Source organism: Endocarpon pusillum (genome assembly GCF_000464535.1).
Source record: "Endocarpon pusillum Z07020 unplaced genomic scaffold scaffold6566, whole genome shotgun sequence".
In the NCBI taxonomy this organism is placed as follows: Eukaryota; Fungi; Ascomycota; class Eurotiomycetes; order Verrucariales; family Verrucariaceae; genus Endocarpon; species Endocarpon pusillum.
In genome coordinates, this window is record NW_006916597.1 from 93,536 (window position 1) to 110,059 (window position 16,524).

The window sequence follows — 16,524 nt, forward strand, 5'->3', positions numbered from 1 at the left end:
CGTGTTTTTGAATTGTGCCTGCAAGACACTGGTACATTCCAACCCCAATGGATGAGCGAATAAGGACATGGAGGAGACCAGTACCTTCCAATAGAGTGCGACTCTCTGACGGAGCAAGAAGCGAACTTTGACTAGCTACTCGTTGGGTGGCAATTTCCAGTGGGAGGGCTCTTTGGCCTTCGCGCCTTATTTAAAGCTCCATCGTCCGGTGTAACAGCCAACCTCGATGCCCGACTTCCATTCGCTCACACCACTTACGCTAAGTATATGATTCTTGTACCGATCAGTCCGAAACAATGTGTCTTCAACACCCCCATCTTTCCGGTAGGGTCAAAAGTAAGCCGCGCTATCATCCAGACTACGCAATCAGCCCAGAAAGTTAATCAGATTGCGTCAAAGTCCCCGATTTACGACTGCCACTCCCTCGCTAAAAATAGCTTAGGCATACAGCTAGGGAGAAATTAATTTGATGAAAGATCAGCTTTTTGAGGCGATACCATGGTAGGCTTCTCATGCTTGAATCTATTAATTCTGGTCTCAGGACTTATATTCGCCGTTGTACGATCAACATATCAAGGAAGTACGGTGAGGAATGCTGCGATCTGTGCCCTTCTGCTCGACTCGACGGGACGTGGTACAGTTGGGCGACATGAGAGATTCCGTAAATTGTTCCAATGTTGGAAGTTTGACCAAAAGAGAAAACGGGAAAATGATCAAAATACATGCTACCAACAGCGATGAGCAGTGACGAAGCATACAGAAGTACAGCCAACTGGTCCCTCTGTATGAACATGATCAATATAGTTTGGTGATGAGTTGCCTTTTATCATATCTTCTACCATGTATTCATATTGCCGTATCTGTTGAGAGGATAAGTTATGTTTCTGATATCTTCATATGCTTTCTCTCAATTGTCTCTCTTATGTGTCAAGCCTCAAATATGACCGCGTTTGACAGCCAGCTCCAAGTTGTCCCAGGTCAATTTTACCCCTTACACTCTTCACCCGAAGCCGCGTTTGAAACATTTGGCTTACCTAGCATTCGTTTTGGAATCCCACCCATCTCAGCACCCACTGCTCCATTACTCGATGGCCATCCCAGTCTTCAGAGCTGTGCTGTTACCAATACCCGCTGCAATTAGGACGCAGTATCATGCCTCCGGAGTCTTCTCAAATGCTTGACCCCGCTGGCTGGATCAACTGTAGCCTTGCAATAGCTCTTGACGTTTTTGTCCGTACATGAGATAAGCAGCATTCTTTAAACATTTAAATAGCAACTCGTCTGATCGTAAGTATCTTCTTCTACCAATCCTCATTCTGGCCCGCAACACAATACGAGTAACAGCTATAGTCGAGTGACCCTTGACCAAAACGAGTGTAAAGCGTCTCGTGCTGCACGCAATCAATCAATCCCTAAACACATTCTTGGCAGTCAAACAATCATAATCTCCACCCGCTGGAGATGATCGAAGCCAGCAGCTTCCCCCCAGTCGAACGACCCCACTCGCCTGAATGTACCACGATCAGCCGGTGCAAGGAGAAGACCATGAATTTTGGATCCCCACGTGAGGACTGGCAGACAGAAAACCAACGCTGGAGGCCAATCCCCTGAAACGTCATACTTACCCTCCATACCTGAAACCCCTTCAGATGCATACTGCAGGTCATGAGCGTGTTCAGGGTTGTCTTGTCTGAAATTGGCCAAGTGCAGTGTCTCTGCTGCTGCCAGTGATGGGTTGTCCTCGGCGAGCCACAGGACGGCCTCCCTCGATGGAATCAGCCAGGCCTGTCGCAAGACTGCTTTGATCTTCAACGATGCAGCCACAACCTCGCCGAAGGGTGAAGTCGCCGACTTGACCATTGTTTCACAATGAATCAAGCTGCATCTGTATAATTTGTCTGATGCGTCTTCCCTGAATATGTCGTAGGGAAACCATACGCGACCTTCGATAGAGGCCCATGACCACGAAGGCGCCCTGTATGTAATGGGTCGGGTACATGAAAGCTTGGAATGATAACTCCGAGGCAACGTCCTCCAGGTAAGTTGCGGCAACAGCGAGTACTCCCATAGACCAGCATAATATCGAGGACCTAACGTATCGGAAAATTCTTTCGTAATTCCTGCCAGCGCCGTCAACTTGTCGGTGACAAGAGACGCCCTACGAGCCGCATAAATGTGGACGATTCTTAACCACCTTGTGAACTGATCTTCGCGTTTTGCGGCTGGTCTACGCAGAAAGGAAATGGTTTCGCAGTACTTGCCATGTTCGAAAGACGAAGTATAATGAAGGGAGTTTCCTAGATTTTTCACACCAGCATCACAGCGCCACTGCAACGTATGTGAGGCATATATGAGACACCGATTTGGGATGATTTGCTCCTGTAGCGTCCAAGCCCGTTTGTTGATAGGCTCTGACCTTTCGTCATATTCAACAAATTCAAATTCTTGTATAGACATGCTCCCGAAGCGGTCCCCGGCCAGGCGGAACGGAATGGTGTATGATTTCCAAGGAGGTGGTCTGGGTTGCAAAAACCCATCTGTGGTATTTGCAGAACTGGCGGCAACGACTGTGAGAAAAGATTCTCGATATATGCGTTCCATCACCGAGATTTCTTGCATTTTGTCTTCCCTAGAGTCCTGAATGATACAAAGTGCGTCTATCCAAAGATACGGAATACGTAGTGTCTTTGCCACTGCGATAGCATCTTGAAAAGTTTGAGGTAATGCTTCCACGTCCAAACCCTGCGTGTATGTGCATATGTTTGACATACTCAACAGCCCATATGGTTCCACACCCCAGCAGTATGAAAGTGTGGCATATCTGCCCTTTTGCCCCTCCGTAATGAGCAGTCGAGGTGTATCAGGACACTTTTCTGGTGCAACTTCTACAACTCGCTTTGGAAGGGTACTACCAGGCTGCTGAACGCAACATTCGTGACTCCCACATTCCTCTAGCCAGCATTTGATCTGCTGATGAGCATGATCCGAGTTGATGTCTGTTTGGACTTTTCGCGCGGTAACAAAAGCAGCAGCCATGTCCATCTCATCGGTGAAAGCATGAATCGTGATGAGAAAAGAATCAAACCATTCCAATCTGTGTTGCTCGGCTTTTATGTTCAGGTAAAAGGTGTTGTTTCCCTTTGGTGTGCTAGCGCTGCGCCTAGGAGTTAGGGAGACCTCGAGCAGACCATCATTTTCTTTCGATTTTTGTGCTCTCTTAATGAAAGTCTGAATAAACCTGCACCAATTGCAGCCTTTCGCGACAGACTCGTTGATTTGCCGCATAGATGCTATCTGTCGGGCGCGAGAGTAAATATGGATCGACGGACCATAACCCAAACAAACCAGCTGGAAGTCTGTTGTGTCAAAGAAATCATGCCAGCATCGGTCGCAGACCAGAGACCTTGCGGCATGTTGGACTTGATGCTGGTTAGCTGACATATTGGACAAGTTAGAGTTGCAATCACCGCCCGCTTTGTCTATTCATTTTTGAATTGGGGCGCATTCATGAGATAAGATCATCTGGAATGGATTGGTATTCTAGCAGATGTGCACAATTTCGTCCAATTCTAGGTTCCCCAATGATGCGTATGATTGGACAAGCAATGCTAATAAGCACCCGATCTAGGCGGCAACAGTACTATGTTTCCGCTGATGGGAGTAACCAGCTTAAAGCCCCTATAGATTGTTCCTAGTAGGTAATAGTTATATCCAGATATCAGCTAAAATAAATGCGTCGTCATGTCGGGATGGATATACGATAGCTGTTCAGGTTTTCATGTCTGACTGTTTGCTTGAATCTGGGCTTAAATATTGAAGCACATTGAATCCAAAGGGGGTCGAGTTGCGGCACAAGCCTGAGCTATTGAGGCTCAAATTACTGCGTAGCGTTGTCAATTGCCAAGTCCTTTGAAATTGACAAGTCGCGTCGCCCCGGGCATGCTGGAATTCCTCAAGGGACATAAACCTTGATGCTTTGATGATAATCCGCAAACCTACAGCTCTATCGGAATCAACACTCAGCCATGCCTGAGTATGGCAAAAAGACCGTTGTAGAGCTCACAGAGATTTTGAAGCGCCGGTCCCTACCGCATACAGGGAAGAAGGCAGAACTTGTTGCGCGACTCAATGAAGCAGACAAGACCGAAGGAGCCAAAACGAGTAGGTACCGATCGCGCCCTCTGAAGCGTTTAGTGAAGCTTTGCCTCTACCAAAGTTCTCATCTCTCCATCTACCCCCGATTCTACTTGAAAGATTCTGGCTGATTTCTTACCTCCATTAGCTGATACAGCCCCCTCTGCTGCGACACCTGCTTCAGAATCCACCGCGGAGAAGACAGTGCCCTTAGCCGGGCCACACTCTACTGAGCAGCCTGTACAGGACGGCGATGCGCCTGCTAATACGACCAGTATGTTTCCGTTCCTGTGCTCGTACCTTTATGCGCACCTTCACACATTCGTCCTATCGCACGCCTTTTGACTACCGACTCGATTCTAATGTTTACCAGACACATCCTCCCTAGCACCTCCACCGGCTACGCAGGCAGAGCGCGAGGGCTCTGCAACCACAGACGCCAAGCTTGCGACTGCGGTGGACTATAGCATGGGCCTTAATCAGTCATCCTTCGATGATGAATTGAAGAAGCGCAAAGCTCGCGCCGAACGCTTCGGAGCACCGGTTAAGGAGGTTGATGCAGAGGCCGAGAAAGCGGCAGAACGTGCGAAGAGGTTTGGCACTGACAGTGCAGCAGATGGAGGCGTAGGAAAGCTGGATGAGGCTCTGCCAGAAGAAAGGGAGAGGAGGGGCAAGAGGGGAAGAGACGGTGAAAGTTCTCTAGATGATCCTGGTTTGAAGCAGGGGAGGGGAGGGAAAAGACGCTTTCAAGGAAGAGGTGGCCGGAACGACAGGCGAGGGGAGAAGCCAGTTGGCGTCCAAAAATCTGTGAGCAAGGCATCAAGCACTTTTTCAAGCGAAAAGGATCGCCTTGCTGCCGAAGCACGGAAAAAGAAATTCGCCACAGCTTGAGAAAGACGGTGACAGACGTTTTCAGTCACTCTCAAAAGAAACCGTCTGACTCTGTCATACACAATCAGCCACACAGTCAGCCAAAGCCAAAATATAACAATGACTTCTTGCGGGTTCCTTCCGACGAAGGACTGACTACCTTCGCCGCGAAGAATAGGTACCTCCTCCCAAGATATGACTGGCACTTTTACCTTGTCATCTTCCAGAAGACGGCGAACAGGTAATCCAGGATCTAGGAGGATCATTGCGGCTCTCACCCACAATGACAGCTGGCATACAGTGGCAGTAGAATAGTAGCTTCGTTGAGCTCCTTTTAGCCCCCAATTACCAGGTCCAATCTTGGCATCTGAATGTTGAAGCTTGTTTCAATCCACAACTATCAAGAATTGCAAACTCAGCTATGGGGTACTGAATTGCGTCTTGTCATTCTGCGACCTTTTGATCGGGACATCCGACCGACCTCGTTGATCGACGGCTTTTAGTGAATTTCCGCAATCTTGTCTAACTCCACAGACCCGAGGCATACCCTTATCATGTCCGGAGCAGCTTTGTTCACAAATGTTTTTCGCTTGATTTCTGCAGATTTATCTGCTAGGCCCACGAGTGCTGTCAAGAAGAGGAATAGACTCCAGCTCTCGTGCACGCCTTGCAAGATACGCAAGCTCAAATGCGAGCGGGGTCCGCCGCCTTGCAGCATATGTGTAAGGCGAGGAGTGGTAGCATCATGCACCTTTCCCACGCCTGAATCACCCATAGCTGCTAGAAAAGCACGCAAAGATCTTGCCAATCGGAGAGCTGGTCAGCTGCGTCATCTAGAGGATCTCGTTATTCAAATAAGCAGCCCCACGATTCCTCTTGGATTGGTATGTGCATGCTTACTGTTTCGGGACTCCCTGACTAAGATATAACCTTGAGGTCGAAGGTCAGATCTCCCTCGCATCCGAGCAAAAGGAAACAGCGCAAAATCCCCAAGATGCAGCCATGAATGGTTTGACTGGCGTAGCAAGCTACGTTGGTCCACTTCATTGGTCGGCGGTTTTGGAAAACGTTCGTAGCGCACTTAGCTGCTAAAGCGTGCACTGATGCAGTGGAAGTAGATTCAGGAGCTCAAGTCGGCCATGGCCTCTGAGGTATGTGGCCTGATAGCAGTGAGGAAGATGATGAAGGAAATGTGGATCTGGTATGGGGACTACATCATCCTTCCACCTTGCAGCAGCTACTGGAGATTCTACCTTCACGGCCGGTTGTAGACCGGATTCTTCCAACTTACTTCAATGTGAAGTGGCTCATACTTCGTGAGACTCGATCTCGCGAAAAGGGGTAAGGGTTGCTGACTTTTTCAGCGATCATTCACACTGGCTGCTTTCAAAGAGAGGTGATTCTGCCTCGTGAAGATATGTCTCACGAAATCACTGATCATCATAGTACGACAAATTCTGGAGGAAGCCCAAGCAGGTGTCGCCTATTTGGCTAGGTCAGCTCTTTGCCATCCTTAGCATTTCGGTAAGATTTCACGAAGAGCCCGTTGATGAGATACCCGCCTCGACTGCTGTACGTTCTAAAAAGGACCTGTTTCTGCAATCCTCTGCGAAGTCCCTCGTGCTTGGCAGGACACAAAGCCGCAAAGGCACGTTGTAGAAGCACTACTGCTCTATTTACAGTGCCACTATATGTCCAACCTTGATTCAGTGCAAGAAGTCCGGAATTCACTGGGCATCGTTGTACGACTTGCTATGCGTATGGGCTATCATAGAGATGCAAAGCAGATACCAGGAATAACTGCTTTCGAGGGTGAGATGCGCCGTCGCGCATGGGCTGTCATTCAACAGGTGGATCTCCTTTTATCCTTTCAGATGGGCCTGCCAAGCCTCGTCCAGGCCGATACCTCTGATGCTGAGCTTCCACGGAATCTCCTGGACAATGAATTCGACGAGCTAACACCACATTTACCTGCCTCCAGATCGGACACCGGAAGTATCGAACGCCGAAGTAATGGCAGTGGACGCTCAACTTCGTCGTGTTTATGAATAGACACCACCATCGATAAGAAGACGACCGGTCTCGAAATCTTTCACCGATCCAACACAGTTGATCGTGGCGAGAATCAACTGCGAGCTACTATTTCAGAAAGGTCTCTGCGTACTACACCGGAGGTACCTTAACGATGATCCAGCACATTCCTGGTCTAGGGAAACATGCACAAGCGCGGCTTTGACGATCCTCAAGATCCAAGCAGAGCTGCAAGAATTATCCCTTGAAGGCAGTCAACTTTCTCGTGATCGATGGCTATTATCGTCAATCACATTACATGATTTTCTCCTGGCAGCCACTATAATCTGCATGGATCTATCTCAAATGCCCGGAGCCGTCCTAGAAGCACCATCACCTACCGAGGTCGTTTTCGAGGACAAGCTTGGGGCTCTCCAGCGTGCACACGCTATCTTCATAGAGCAATCGGCTTACTCCAAGCAAGCTCGTCGTTGTGCAAATGCAATAGGATATATACTACCCAGGATTGAAACGAAGCTCGCAGAACATGTGACTTTAGTGGAGCTAGCGAACAGTGCAAATCATGGCGGTGGCCTCAGAGAGGATCCCACCACAGCCTCTGAGAGCCCTCAGGTCGTTGCCCAACGAACCCGAAGTCGTTGACTGGGTAAGTTAGGATTCGAATGAGTCCCGCATGCCAATTAGCACTGCTGATCTGTCTGGCTTAGTCACTACTGGACCAATACCTAAACATTCCCTGCTCCACAAACGATCCCGATACTGCATGGACCGACCTTCTGGATCAAGAAAATGTCGAGCTTGAACGAGATCTTTTCTGTAGCTGACCAGGCGCAGGTCGAGTGTCTTTGGACGCTTTCTAACCTTTATTTCGTATTACCACGGTCCATTCTATTTGCGCACTATATGAGACTCCTGGTTGCAATTGTCAATACATGTCGCTGCAGCCTATGCTGTGGTAACCTGACATTACGTGATCTTGGTGACATCAGGTCGAATGTTTTCCAGCTTCGTCATAAGTTCCTTCCACAATATTGCCCCCGTTTCCTTGCCTTTTGTGCTCCTCACGAAAGGACTGGCGCTCTTGACCTGGCATTCGCTCAAATACTTTCCATGGCTTTCTATTCCCACTTTCGTCGCAGCATGTACCAGCGTCCTTGCACCCTCTTCGCTTGACCTGCCTATCATTTTCAGCGCCAAATTTGGGGCGGCTGGCAACTTCTCGTTCTTAAAGAGCTCTGTTCGACACCGACCTGGAGCCAACATTGTTAACAACAACGAAAGATGTCTTCGTGGCTTCGTCGCCGCAAGATGACGTGATGATTTGTTCTGCGAGCTCTTGGACATACAACATCACAAGCAACTTGCTCATGAAGTAACGATTCTTCATGTTTGCTGTCTCCAGGGTGTCCATTTGAATCAAATTGAGTCAAATAAACCAAATCAAATGCTTGGCAACTAAATCAAATCCGTGCTTTCATCAAATCAAATCAGGACTTTTAGATTTGACAAGTTACTATCAAATAGAAGTCTTGGCGGAAAAGTAAGTTATTTTGAAATACTATTCAGGGTTATTTCAAAAGGTAGCGGATACAGGCCCTTGTCGGTGGCATTTACAGTACTAAATCAAAAGTATTCGACCGACATCAAAATTTGTGTGGGACCACAGGCGTATCCACAACGGCACGCGGAACTCTTGCCGTCAAGCTACTATGCCGCCGATAGAGGCATCCGTACGGCACGTGGCTCCCCGTACGAGTACCATGGAACAGGAGATTGATACGACCCCTTTAGGGAAGTACAATCTCCTCCAGAGGGAAGCTACCGCTTCTGGCCCTGCAGATACTCCGTCGGATCCTCCGCGCAGGTTAACTAGTAGCACCCCTTGTGTTCGATGGAGGAGTATATAGGGTAGAGCGCTGGCCGCACTGTAGATAGACTCCTCAGCTTACGTTTTAGCAATCTATGGACTATTGACTTGTTCTAGTTTCGAGCCATTGCAGCAACTATATTTGAAAATCTGTAGAATAATAGAAAATTGATAAAATTTTATTGTTCTAACAGAAGATCTCTGCTTAAAATAATTAGATAACCGTGAGCTGAAGTTCAAACGCAAAATTCTTGAAAAAATCAAAAATTTTATGAAATTTTGTATGAGACCTCATACAAAATTTTAAATCTTTTTAAATGATTTCTCTTTGAACTTTACCTTACAGATATCTAATTATTTTAAGCAGAAATTTTCTATTAATAAAAAAATATCTTATCAATTTTCTATTACTTTAAAAATTTTCATATATAGTTGCCGCCTAGCAAAATTTGCTACATGTTTTTTAAAAAGTTGTCTTTTTGGTGGGGGTTTGGTGGATTTTGGTGTGAAAATTTTGTCATGGTCGGATACTTTTGGGCGTGACTGTAGTAGGTGTTGCCTATCTCCAAGAGGGTATAACGAGTGTGCAGCAAAATCTAAAACGGGCCGCATGCGTGCGCGCACACAGGCCTGCTAAAAAGTTGCATTGTCGCGCAATCTAGCCTAACTAGCTTGGAGAGGAGGGTTAGTAATCCTATCTCAAAATCACACAAAGCGAAAATACTTACTATACAGTACCACAGCACTAAGCCAAATCGACTACAAGGGTATATTTAGGCCCGTTTTACGTCTAATACAGCTAGTCATACGCAAATTGACTTTGCGTATGCATTACTAGCTGCAAAACAGCTCTGCTAATCCTCGACCTCGTTAGGCCAAGGATCATGCTTGCTCAAAGACGAGTTGAGGATACTAAGACGAAAGCCCGTAAACCCCTTGGCGGGCTGGAGAACTGAGGGCTGTCATTTCTAGACCCGCCTACTCCGTATTGATGCCTAGAACTCGCCTATCTCCAGGTTGGCGATGTCGATCTGCCAGGAAGAGCCTTCTCCCTTTGTGTATCATTTTGTGGCACTGGAAAGCACTTGGATTCGAGCTGCCCATGTCTCACCGCAGTTTTGCTGCCATCTGGACTCAACCTGAGGGGCGACCAGACATCGCCAATATCGTCCGGGAGCAGATTGGAGAACACATCTTGGATTCGTCCGATGCGCCCAATCTGGATAGACCTCTAACCTCCTCACTACCTCTCATCGCACTTTTCAAAGTTATTTTCGACCTCCAAAGGACATATTATCAATGTTCGACTGCCCAGGTCGAGTCTGCACATCTTCTACCGACTCGGCTACTCCGTCTCGCTATCATTTACCTTCTCAGAATCAAGTGCAAAGCCCTTCGAAGCGGTTCAACACTCTATGCGGCCCAACGAAGCTTCCTGGCTCGAGTGCTAATATCAGGACTTCGGGCATTATGGTTGGCACTCGGGTTCCACAGGTGTGACCTCCCCGACGAATCGGTAAAGGAGCTTAGCATTGCATTCGACCAGGCGTGGAAAGGAGAAGAGCTCGTTGAGCTCGTTGAGCTCGACAGATTTCTCATCAGAATTCAACACATCATTATATCAGCAGAACTTTCGAGACCCACGTCTGACCTCTCGATTCCTGCCCGCGGGAAGGTCCGTCTACCAAATCATAGCACGGGATTGGTGAGTATCTTGAAGTCTTTTAAATCGAGCAATAGGATTGATCATTGCAGTATCCATTGGAAAGTCGCCCCGATGAGTTGTTGGCCCCTGTCAGAGATGCCACTGCATCATTTGACTTCCTCTCAGATTGGTCTTTGAGCTATTGGACTCTCTTTGATATAACTTGGACGACCGAGGCGGCACTGATCCAGTTGGTTGTGCACTCGTCAAACGTTAGCGGCAAGGGCAAGTCAGCTGCTCCGACGCCAGACGATATCAAGCAAGTCTGTACTACTCGAGAGAAAGTGTTACACACCATTTTCCAGTCGGGGAATATTCCAACTGTAGCCAAAAGCTCCATTGCTGCCATTCTTCTTGCCCCTTGGTGCAAAAATACGTGCAGTTGCTTGGAAAGAGCAGGCTCTCCGCTGGACTATTCGGTAAGGTCCCAATGTTCTGTTGCACATTCTCTCTGCATAGGTTGACGTAGATTGTTCCTGCAGGGTTCCGAGAGCGCCAAATTACCTTCTCTGGGTGTGTCTTCTCCTGAACCACCACACCTCGAACTGGATCAATGCCTTAACGAATTGGCAAGGACTTTGGAATCGCGCAAAGAAGGCCTCCGTGACTGCAACGGTGACATGAAGAGTCTCTCGGATAATTTTGATGACTGCATGAATGCCTGGTATTCAGAAACTTCCTCAATCCGCCTTGCGAGTAGCAGTTCCCGCCGTGCTCGAAGATCTGCATACATTTTTCAATGCCCCAAACTACATCCAATCCCCTACGATATTCTCAGAGGGCTTATTATTGAAGATGATAAGAGAACTGGCATTACGGTGTGTGTCCCCTTCGGTCTGATGACTGCAATCTTTTTCATTGTCTCTTTTGGAGGAAATTTTTCCTTATTCAGTACTCACGGGCTTCAACTTTAGGATCTCGAGAATAATTCACCCTTCTTCAAAGTTGATATTACTTGCAGCCAGTGCGAGATCCCATACCCTGTTGTATGGGTTCGTCGCATCGAGCCGTTAGGCCACCTTTCTGCGATGATGACGGACAAGCTCAGAAAACAACCAACTCGGCAGGAATCGTTCCAGCCAGGAATAAACAACGGAGATCCATTGCGGGCAAACTCCTCCGGTAATTCCAGCAGTCGGACAGACACGAATAGCACCAGCCTTAGCAAGAAGGAACCATCACGACACGGAAAACTCAGCGAAGTTTTTGGAGAAACCGATAAGAAACCGTTTTACTCCTTCTCCGCAGATGGACAATGTGTAATTCTGTGGATGAAAAAGGGCTCCTATGTTGTTCTCTACGACATCGATTCCAACAAATTCGAAGAAAGGCCGGCCAAAGACGTTAGCTTGGCCGCTCAAGGGGCCAAAGTATATGCATATGCATATTTTTCTGAAAATGTATTTTATACCTAGTACGTTGCGAACTATGAGACTAATGAAGAGACAAGAACACCATCTCCATACCCGTTGGAGGCGTGATGGGCAAGAGCTATTTTCGAGAACGATCAGCGAACCCGTTTGCGGCATCGCCGTGTCCCGCAACGACAAGTTTGTCGCTGTGGTAGGGACCAGCTCAGTCTACGTCTACGAGCTCGGGAACGGGGCCCTTCACCATCACTCCCTGCCCCCGTTGATTCCTCCTAATCGTCTGGACAGCCAACGAATCGATTTTTCGGCTGATTGCGAGGAGGTCGTCGTGGCGACTCGGGGATCCGAGCGTGGCGTCGTCCAAGTGTATGACAACAAGTGCACGAGTCCCAACACTAGCCACTCTGTGTTCAGCATCGAAGTACCCCGTGTAAGTGTCCCCTTCCAAACGCGTCCCATTGTCTTCAAAAATACCTGCCCACTAGCAGTCTTTCTCCCATCCAAAACCTGACGTGATTTCAACCAGGAGTCTGGCAATGACTTTGGACTTTCGTCAGTACTCTGCGTCAACCCTAGCTCCATATGCATAACAGCGTTCACGAGGAAGACGCCACCGGTCCTGTTTTCGAGGCTCTCTCCGCGTGATCGGCCTGCGACAGTCGGTACCAGCTACGATCCCCACTTGGGAACTCAAATCCAATGTGCCGCGCACAGCCCCTCGGGACACAAACTGGTGCTGGTGAACAACGAGAACGAAGTCTTCTCCGGACAGCAGCGCCAGGATGCCAGATGGCATTTCGAGAAGATTTGGCATCTTAGTTCCCTCAAGAAACCGGTCAGGCGGGAGGACTGGATGGCGGTTGGAATGCCAGACGAGCACACCATCCATTTGTTCTGGGTTAAGAGAGGCAATGAATGGGGACTCAAGACCATATGAATAAATGTACGTTGCAGTGGCAACGCAAACAGTGTGTTGACTCTATTAAGTTGGTATTCTACATGCCGAGTTTTCGCGTCTCTTGCTGGCGTCGACGCCCGCATCCGTCTCATCACAGCAGCCACACCCAGATCCATTGCAAGAAGCCTCTGGCATTCTCTCGGCTCCAGTAGACATTCCTGTCTCTGCGTCTTAACCTACCGCGCCGGAGTCTTGGATCTTGTTCCGTCACCGAGACCGGATTGCGCAGGTCTTGATTGGCCCGGATGATCCACTGTCGCGGATCCCAACTGTCGAGCTTAATACGGTATGCGAGGATGAGGACGAGGAACACGGGGATCTGGACGGACGATCAGTCAGCATGCTGGGATGGGTACACAGCACCAGCCATGCTGTCATCTCACGGAGAATAAACATTAAAGAGGGGGAGGGGGTCCGCTGACGTTGAAGTAGGAAGCAAGGAAGCTGCTAATGCTCATGGGCGAAACAACGGAGCGCCATCCGTTGAAAAGGGCGAACAAGAACGTGCCGCAGAGCCCATACCACGCCCGGAGATATTGGAGGTGCGATTTGTAAGGATACATGCTGTCGTTTTCGCGGTTGTACGCCTCGACATTCTGATCCACTTCTGGATCAACACCTCTGGCGGCACGATTGATACTGGATTCATCAGCTCATCGTGGCACAACCAACACCAACAATTTTTGACGTCGCAAAGAAGCTGCGAAAGTGGAAGGGGGATGCACATACCATTTATAGAAGCGAAGATAGGATGCGCAGATCAAGCAATAGACGATCAGGTTGGAAACCACTGAGTTGATAGCGATGCGGCCTAAGATCTGTCGAGTTATAGAGTCAGGTAAAACGCTCCCGACCCTGAGACAAATTTGATGAAGGGGATACTGACCTCCGCAGAAGTAGGCTTCACCGCCAAAAAGCCGAGCAAGCCAAACAGCCAGCTGGCAAAGACAGCCGCCTTCGGAACGCCATAACTAGTCCGCTGCAGCTTGGATCTTAGCGTCATGGTTAGGCTCCAGCGTGGCCACGCCTCGGGAATGCACGCGAGCGCATGCAAGAGCCGCGAGGCCAGGTACAGCGCGTTGATGCCCGCAGAGGTGGCGGAGAAGACGTAGAAGGCGTTCAGGAATGCGGCCAGCCTGTGAGGTGGGCACGGACAAGGGCGATGATGAAGACTGAGTGCTGGCCGGGTGGCAGCGAGTTAAGCGCATACGATTTCAGGTTCGGGTCGGTGTAGGGAACGTTGAGACCGGCGGTGAAGGTGGCCAGGGTATAGAGCAAGATGATGCGCAGCGAGATCTTTCGCGTCGCCAGTTTGATGCTCTCGTCCCGTTCAGCATCCGGCTTTCGGCCGCCGTGATCGACACAGCGTCGAAACCCGCCATGCCAAACATGGTGGTCGTCATGGCGGTCCACATGCTAGCCAAATGGCCTGGCCCGCCGGTGATGGTGTTGCCATGCAGGGTGAAGTTCTGGGATTGGAAGGAGTAGGGTTCCTCGTAGTACTTGAAGTGGCTGGGTTCGTTGGTGCCGAAACTGGCAGTGTTGATGACCACATTGAGGATAATCAGCATGCAGATGAACAGCATCTTGCACACCCCAATGACGTACTCGATCTCGCCGTAGGCCCGGACTGGGAGTAGGTTGGCGACGCCCATGATGATGAGTAGGATGGTGGCCCAGACTGCTGGGTTGGTTTTAAGGCCGACTCCCCACTGCAAGGTTTGCTCGGGGTATCCGACCTGCGCCAGGTATGAGGGGTCGAATTGAAATTTGAAGAGTTGTGAGACGGCTGTGACTTCGGCAGCGACGACCACGACATAGAAATACCTGTTCGGGACAAGCAGTCAGCCCACGCCCGTTCCATTGACCTCCTCGCCAGCCAGCCAGCCAGCCAGCCAGCCAGTCACTGTGAGTCGTAGATAGGGTTCCTCACCATGCCATCCATCCCACCGCATACCCCACAGCCTCATCGAGGAAGCGGCCGGGGAATTCGAAGACGGCGCCCTTGACAGGGAACAGTGCGGTCATTTCTCCCAGACAGGCCATCGCCGACCACATCACGGTGCCGGTCAGCAGGTAGGCGAAAAGGGCGAGACTGGGGCCAGCGTAGTAGATGACCCTGCCAGCTTGCAAAAACAAACCGATGCCGAGGACGGACGAAAATGCGATCATGTTGACATGACGTTCGTCGAGGTCTTGTCTGTCCATGCACTGTCAGTACTTGGTCATTGCAACACTACCTTCTGTGTTATGCAAAGGGACTTACCGCAACCCGTTGGGGTCATCCTCGACCTCCCCCGGGAGCTCATGGCCGTTGGCTGGAGGGGGCATGGTGCTGTCCTGCATTATTGGCGCTGTGTTGGGCGACACCGACAGCCCTCCTATGTCTTGTTGGAAGACGGTGACTGTCTTTAAGGAGGTACGAGTAACAGCATCAGGTTGGAGATCAACGACAACATTTCCCTAGGCAATAATGATGACCGAAACTTGCAAGGCGACGGCCCCAAGAGAGCTTTTCCCTGACCCTGGCTCCAGCGGGTCCCTCTCCCTGCTCTCAGATCGATTCATGAATGTACATGATTGGGTGGGATGCATTGGCGCGGATGCAGCCACTCTCACAAAGCAGCATGCGGTCGAGTCGTTCTGCAACAAGATCCGCGCCAGCCAACATTAGCAGAGAGAGTAAAAAGTAATTTCATCGTCCTGGTACGTACTGCGTAGCATGTCGTAAAATGTGGGGCTCGAGTAAGCCCGGCGAGATACAGCACAAGTGTTGTGACGAGGTCTGGGATCAGACCTCGATCTTGGTCCAGTTTAGCTGGGCTGGAGGTACGGTACGGAGTACCGGGGACAGCAAAGGGGCAAGTGACCTCGAGGACTCAGCAAGCCGGCAGCCATATTTGAGCCGCATGTTCCTGCCCCATTGGAAGATCGTGACTCGGGGATCCACTCTGTACTGGCCAGAACAACGTACGACGTAGTAGTAGTAGTAGTACGAACTCTTCCAAGACAAGCTAAATTATTAGGCGACCCCCTACCAATTTAGCCACAATGGAGTCCACCAAGTACCGCCTTGTACTACTATTTGGCGGTGTCTCGCTCACAAGCTAAATGAAAGTGTTTGCCTTAATCTTTCGGATCCTGGTTGGGCTAGAAAAGTCTCAAGCCAACACCGATTGTTCAGCGATCGACATTGTTCTTGCGCCTTGCTGTGAGACAGAAAGGTCGAGAATGAGCGGTTGGACTTTGGTGGTGCCTTTTTGCTCAATTCGTATCGTTGTCTCCGTGACCTCTCCAAGTTTGAGCTTCCGAGTCCGGAAGGTTGAGGAAAGTGACATGATTACTAGAAGGCGGCGACCTCATCAACTTGGCCCGTTGGCATGTTGGGAAGGCTGTGAGCTGCAACAAGGCCGCCACTCCAGAATTCGGTACTACAGTAGGAGGCATTTTACGGAGTACAGTAGAAGGCATACGTAGTAAGAACTGTTAGCGTGAGCTAGTGATAGCTGGTTTTCGATACAAAGGTCCGGCGTTCTCCGGAGCTATCGAAATTGAAGCTAATCAACACTTATGCGTCCTACCGTAGTAA

The 16,524-nt window shown here is 49.5% G+C and overlaps 6 protein-coding genes across 6 annotated transcripts; 4 read left to right on the forward strand and 2 right to left on the reverse strand.

Moving 5' to 3' along the window:
* Window positions 1-1,431: 1,431 nt before the first annotated feature.
* Window positions 1,432-3,441, reverse strand: EPUS_06697 (uncharacterized protein; the record flags this gene model as incomplete). Its single annotated transcript, XM_007807167.1, has 1 exon — window positions 1,432-3,441. One exon carries the CDS (start codon window positions 3,439-3,441, stop codon window positions 1,432-1,434), a length of 2,010 nt encoding a protein of 669 aa, XP_007805358.1.
* A 584-nt stretch (window positions 3,442-4,025) lies between these two features.
* Window positions 4,026-5,025, forward strand: EPUS_06698 (uncharacterized protein; the record flags this gene model as incomplete). Its single annotated transcript, XM_007807168.1, has 3 exons — window positions 4,026-4,161; window positions 4,283-4,408; window positions 4,508-5,025. 3 exons carry the CDS (start codon window positions 4,026-4,028, stop codon window positions 5,023-5,025), a joined length of 780 nt encoding a protein of 259 aa, XP_007805359.1.
* Window positions 5,026-5,692: 667 nt separating this feature from the next.
* On the forward strand, window positions 5,693-7,052 carry EPUS_06699 (uncharacterized protein; the record flags this gene model as incomplete). Its single annotated transcript, XM_007807169.1, has 6 exons — window positions 5,693-5,726; window positions 5,782-5,888; window positions 5,941-6,072; window positions 6,123-6,155; window positions 6,451-6,576; window positions 6,687-7,052. The coding sequence occupies 6 exons, from the start codon at window positions 5,693-5,695 to the stop codon at window positions 7,050-7,052; spliced, it is 798 nt and encodes a 265-aa protein (XP_007805360.1).
* Window positions 7,053-7,597: 545 nt separating this feature from the next.
* Window positions 7,598-7,859, forward strand: EPUS_06700 (uncharacterized protein; the record flags this gene model as incomplete). Its single annotated transcript, XM_007807170.1, has 2 exons — window positions 7,598-7,681; window positions 7,743-7,859. The coding sequence occupies 2 exons, from the start codon at window positions 7,598-7,600 to the stop codon at window positions 7,857-7,859; spliced, it is 201 nt and encodes a 66-aa protein (XP_007805361.1).
* Window positions 7,860-10,004: 2,145 nt separating this feature from the next.
* Window positions 10,005-12,914, forward strand: EPUS_06701 (uncharacterized protein; the record flags this gene model as incomplete). The annotated part of the gene is made up of 6 exons (XM_007807171.1): window positions 10,005-10,607; window positions 10,658-11,026; window positions 11,090-11,425; window positions 11,522-11,977; window positions 12,051-12,407; window positions 12,504-12,914. The coding sequence occupies 6 exons, from the start codon at window positions 10,005-10,007 to the stop codon at window positions 12,912-12,914; spliced, it is 2,532 nt and encodes an 843-aa protein (XP_007805362.1).
* A 112-nt stretch (window positions 12,915-13,026) lies between these two features.
* On the reverse strand, window positions 13,027-15,266 carry EPUS_06702 (uncharacterized protein; the record flags this gene model as incomplete). The annotated part of the gene is made up of 8 exons (XM_007807172.1): window positions 13,027-13,254; window positions 13,358-13,574; window positions 13,665-13,753; window positions 13,822-14,071; window positions 14,146-14,255; window positions 14,300-14,762; window positions 14,869-15,135; window positions 15,202-15,266. The coding sequence occupies 8 exons, from the start codon at window positions 15,264-15,266 to the stop codon at window positions 13,027-13,029; spliced, it is 1,689 nt and encodes a 562-aa protein (XP_007805363.1).
* Between the last annotated feature and the right edge of the window lie 1,258 nt (window positions 15,267-16,524).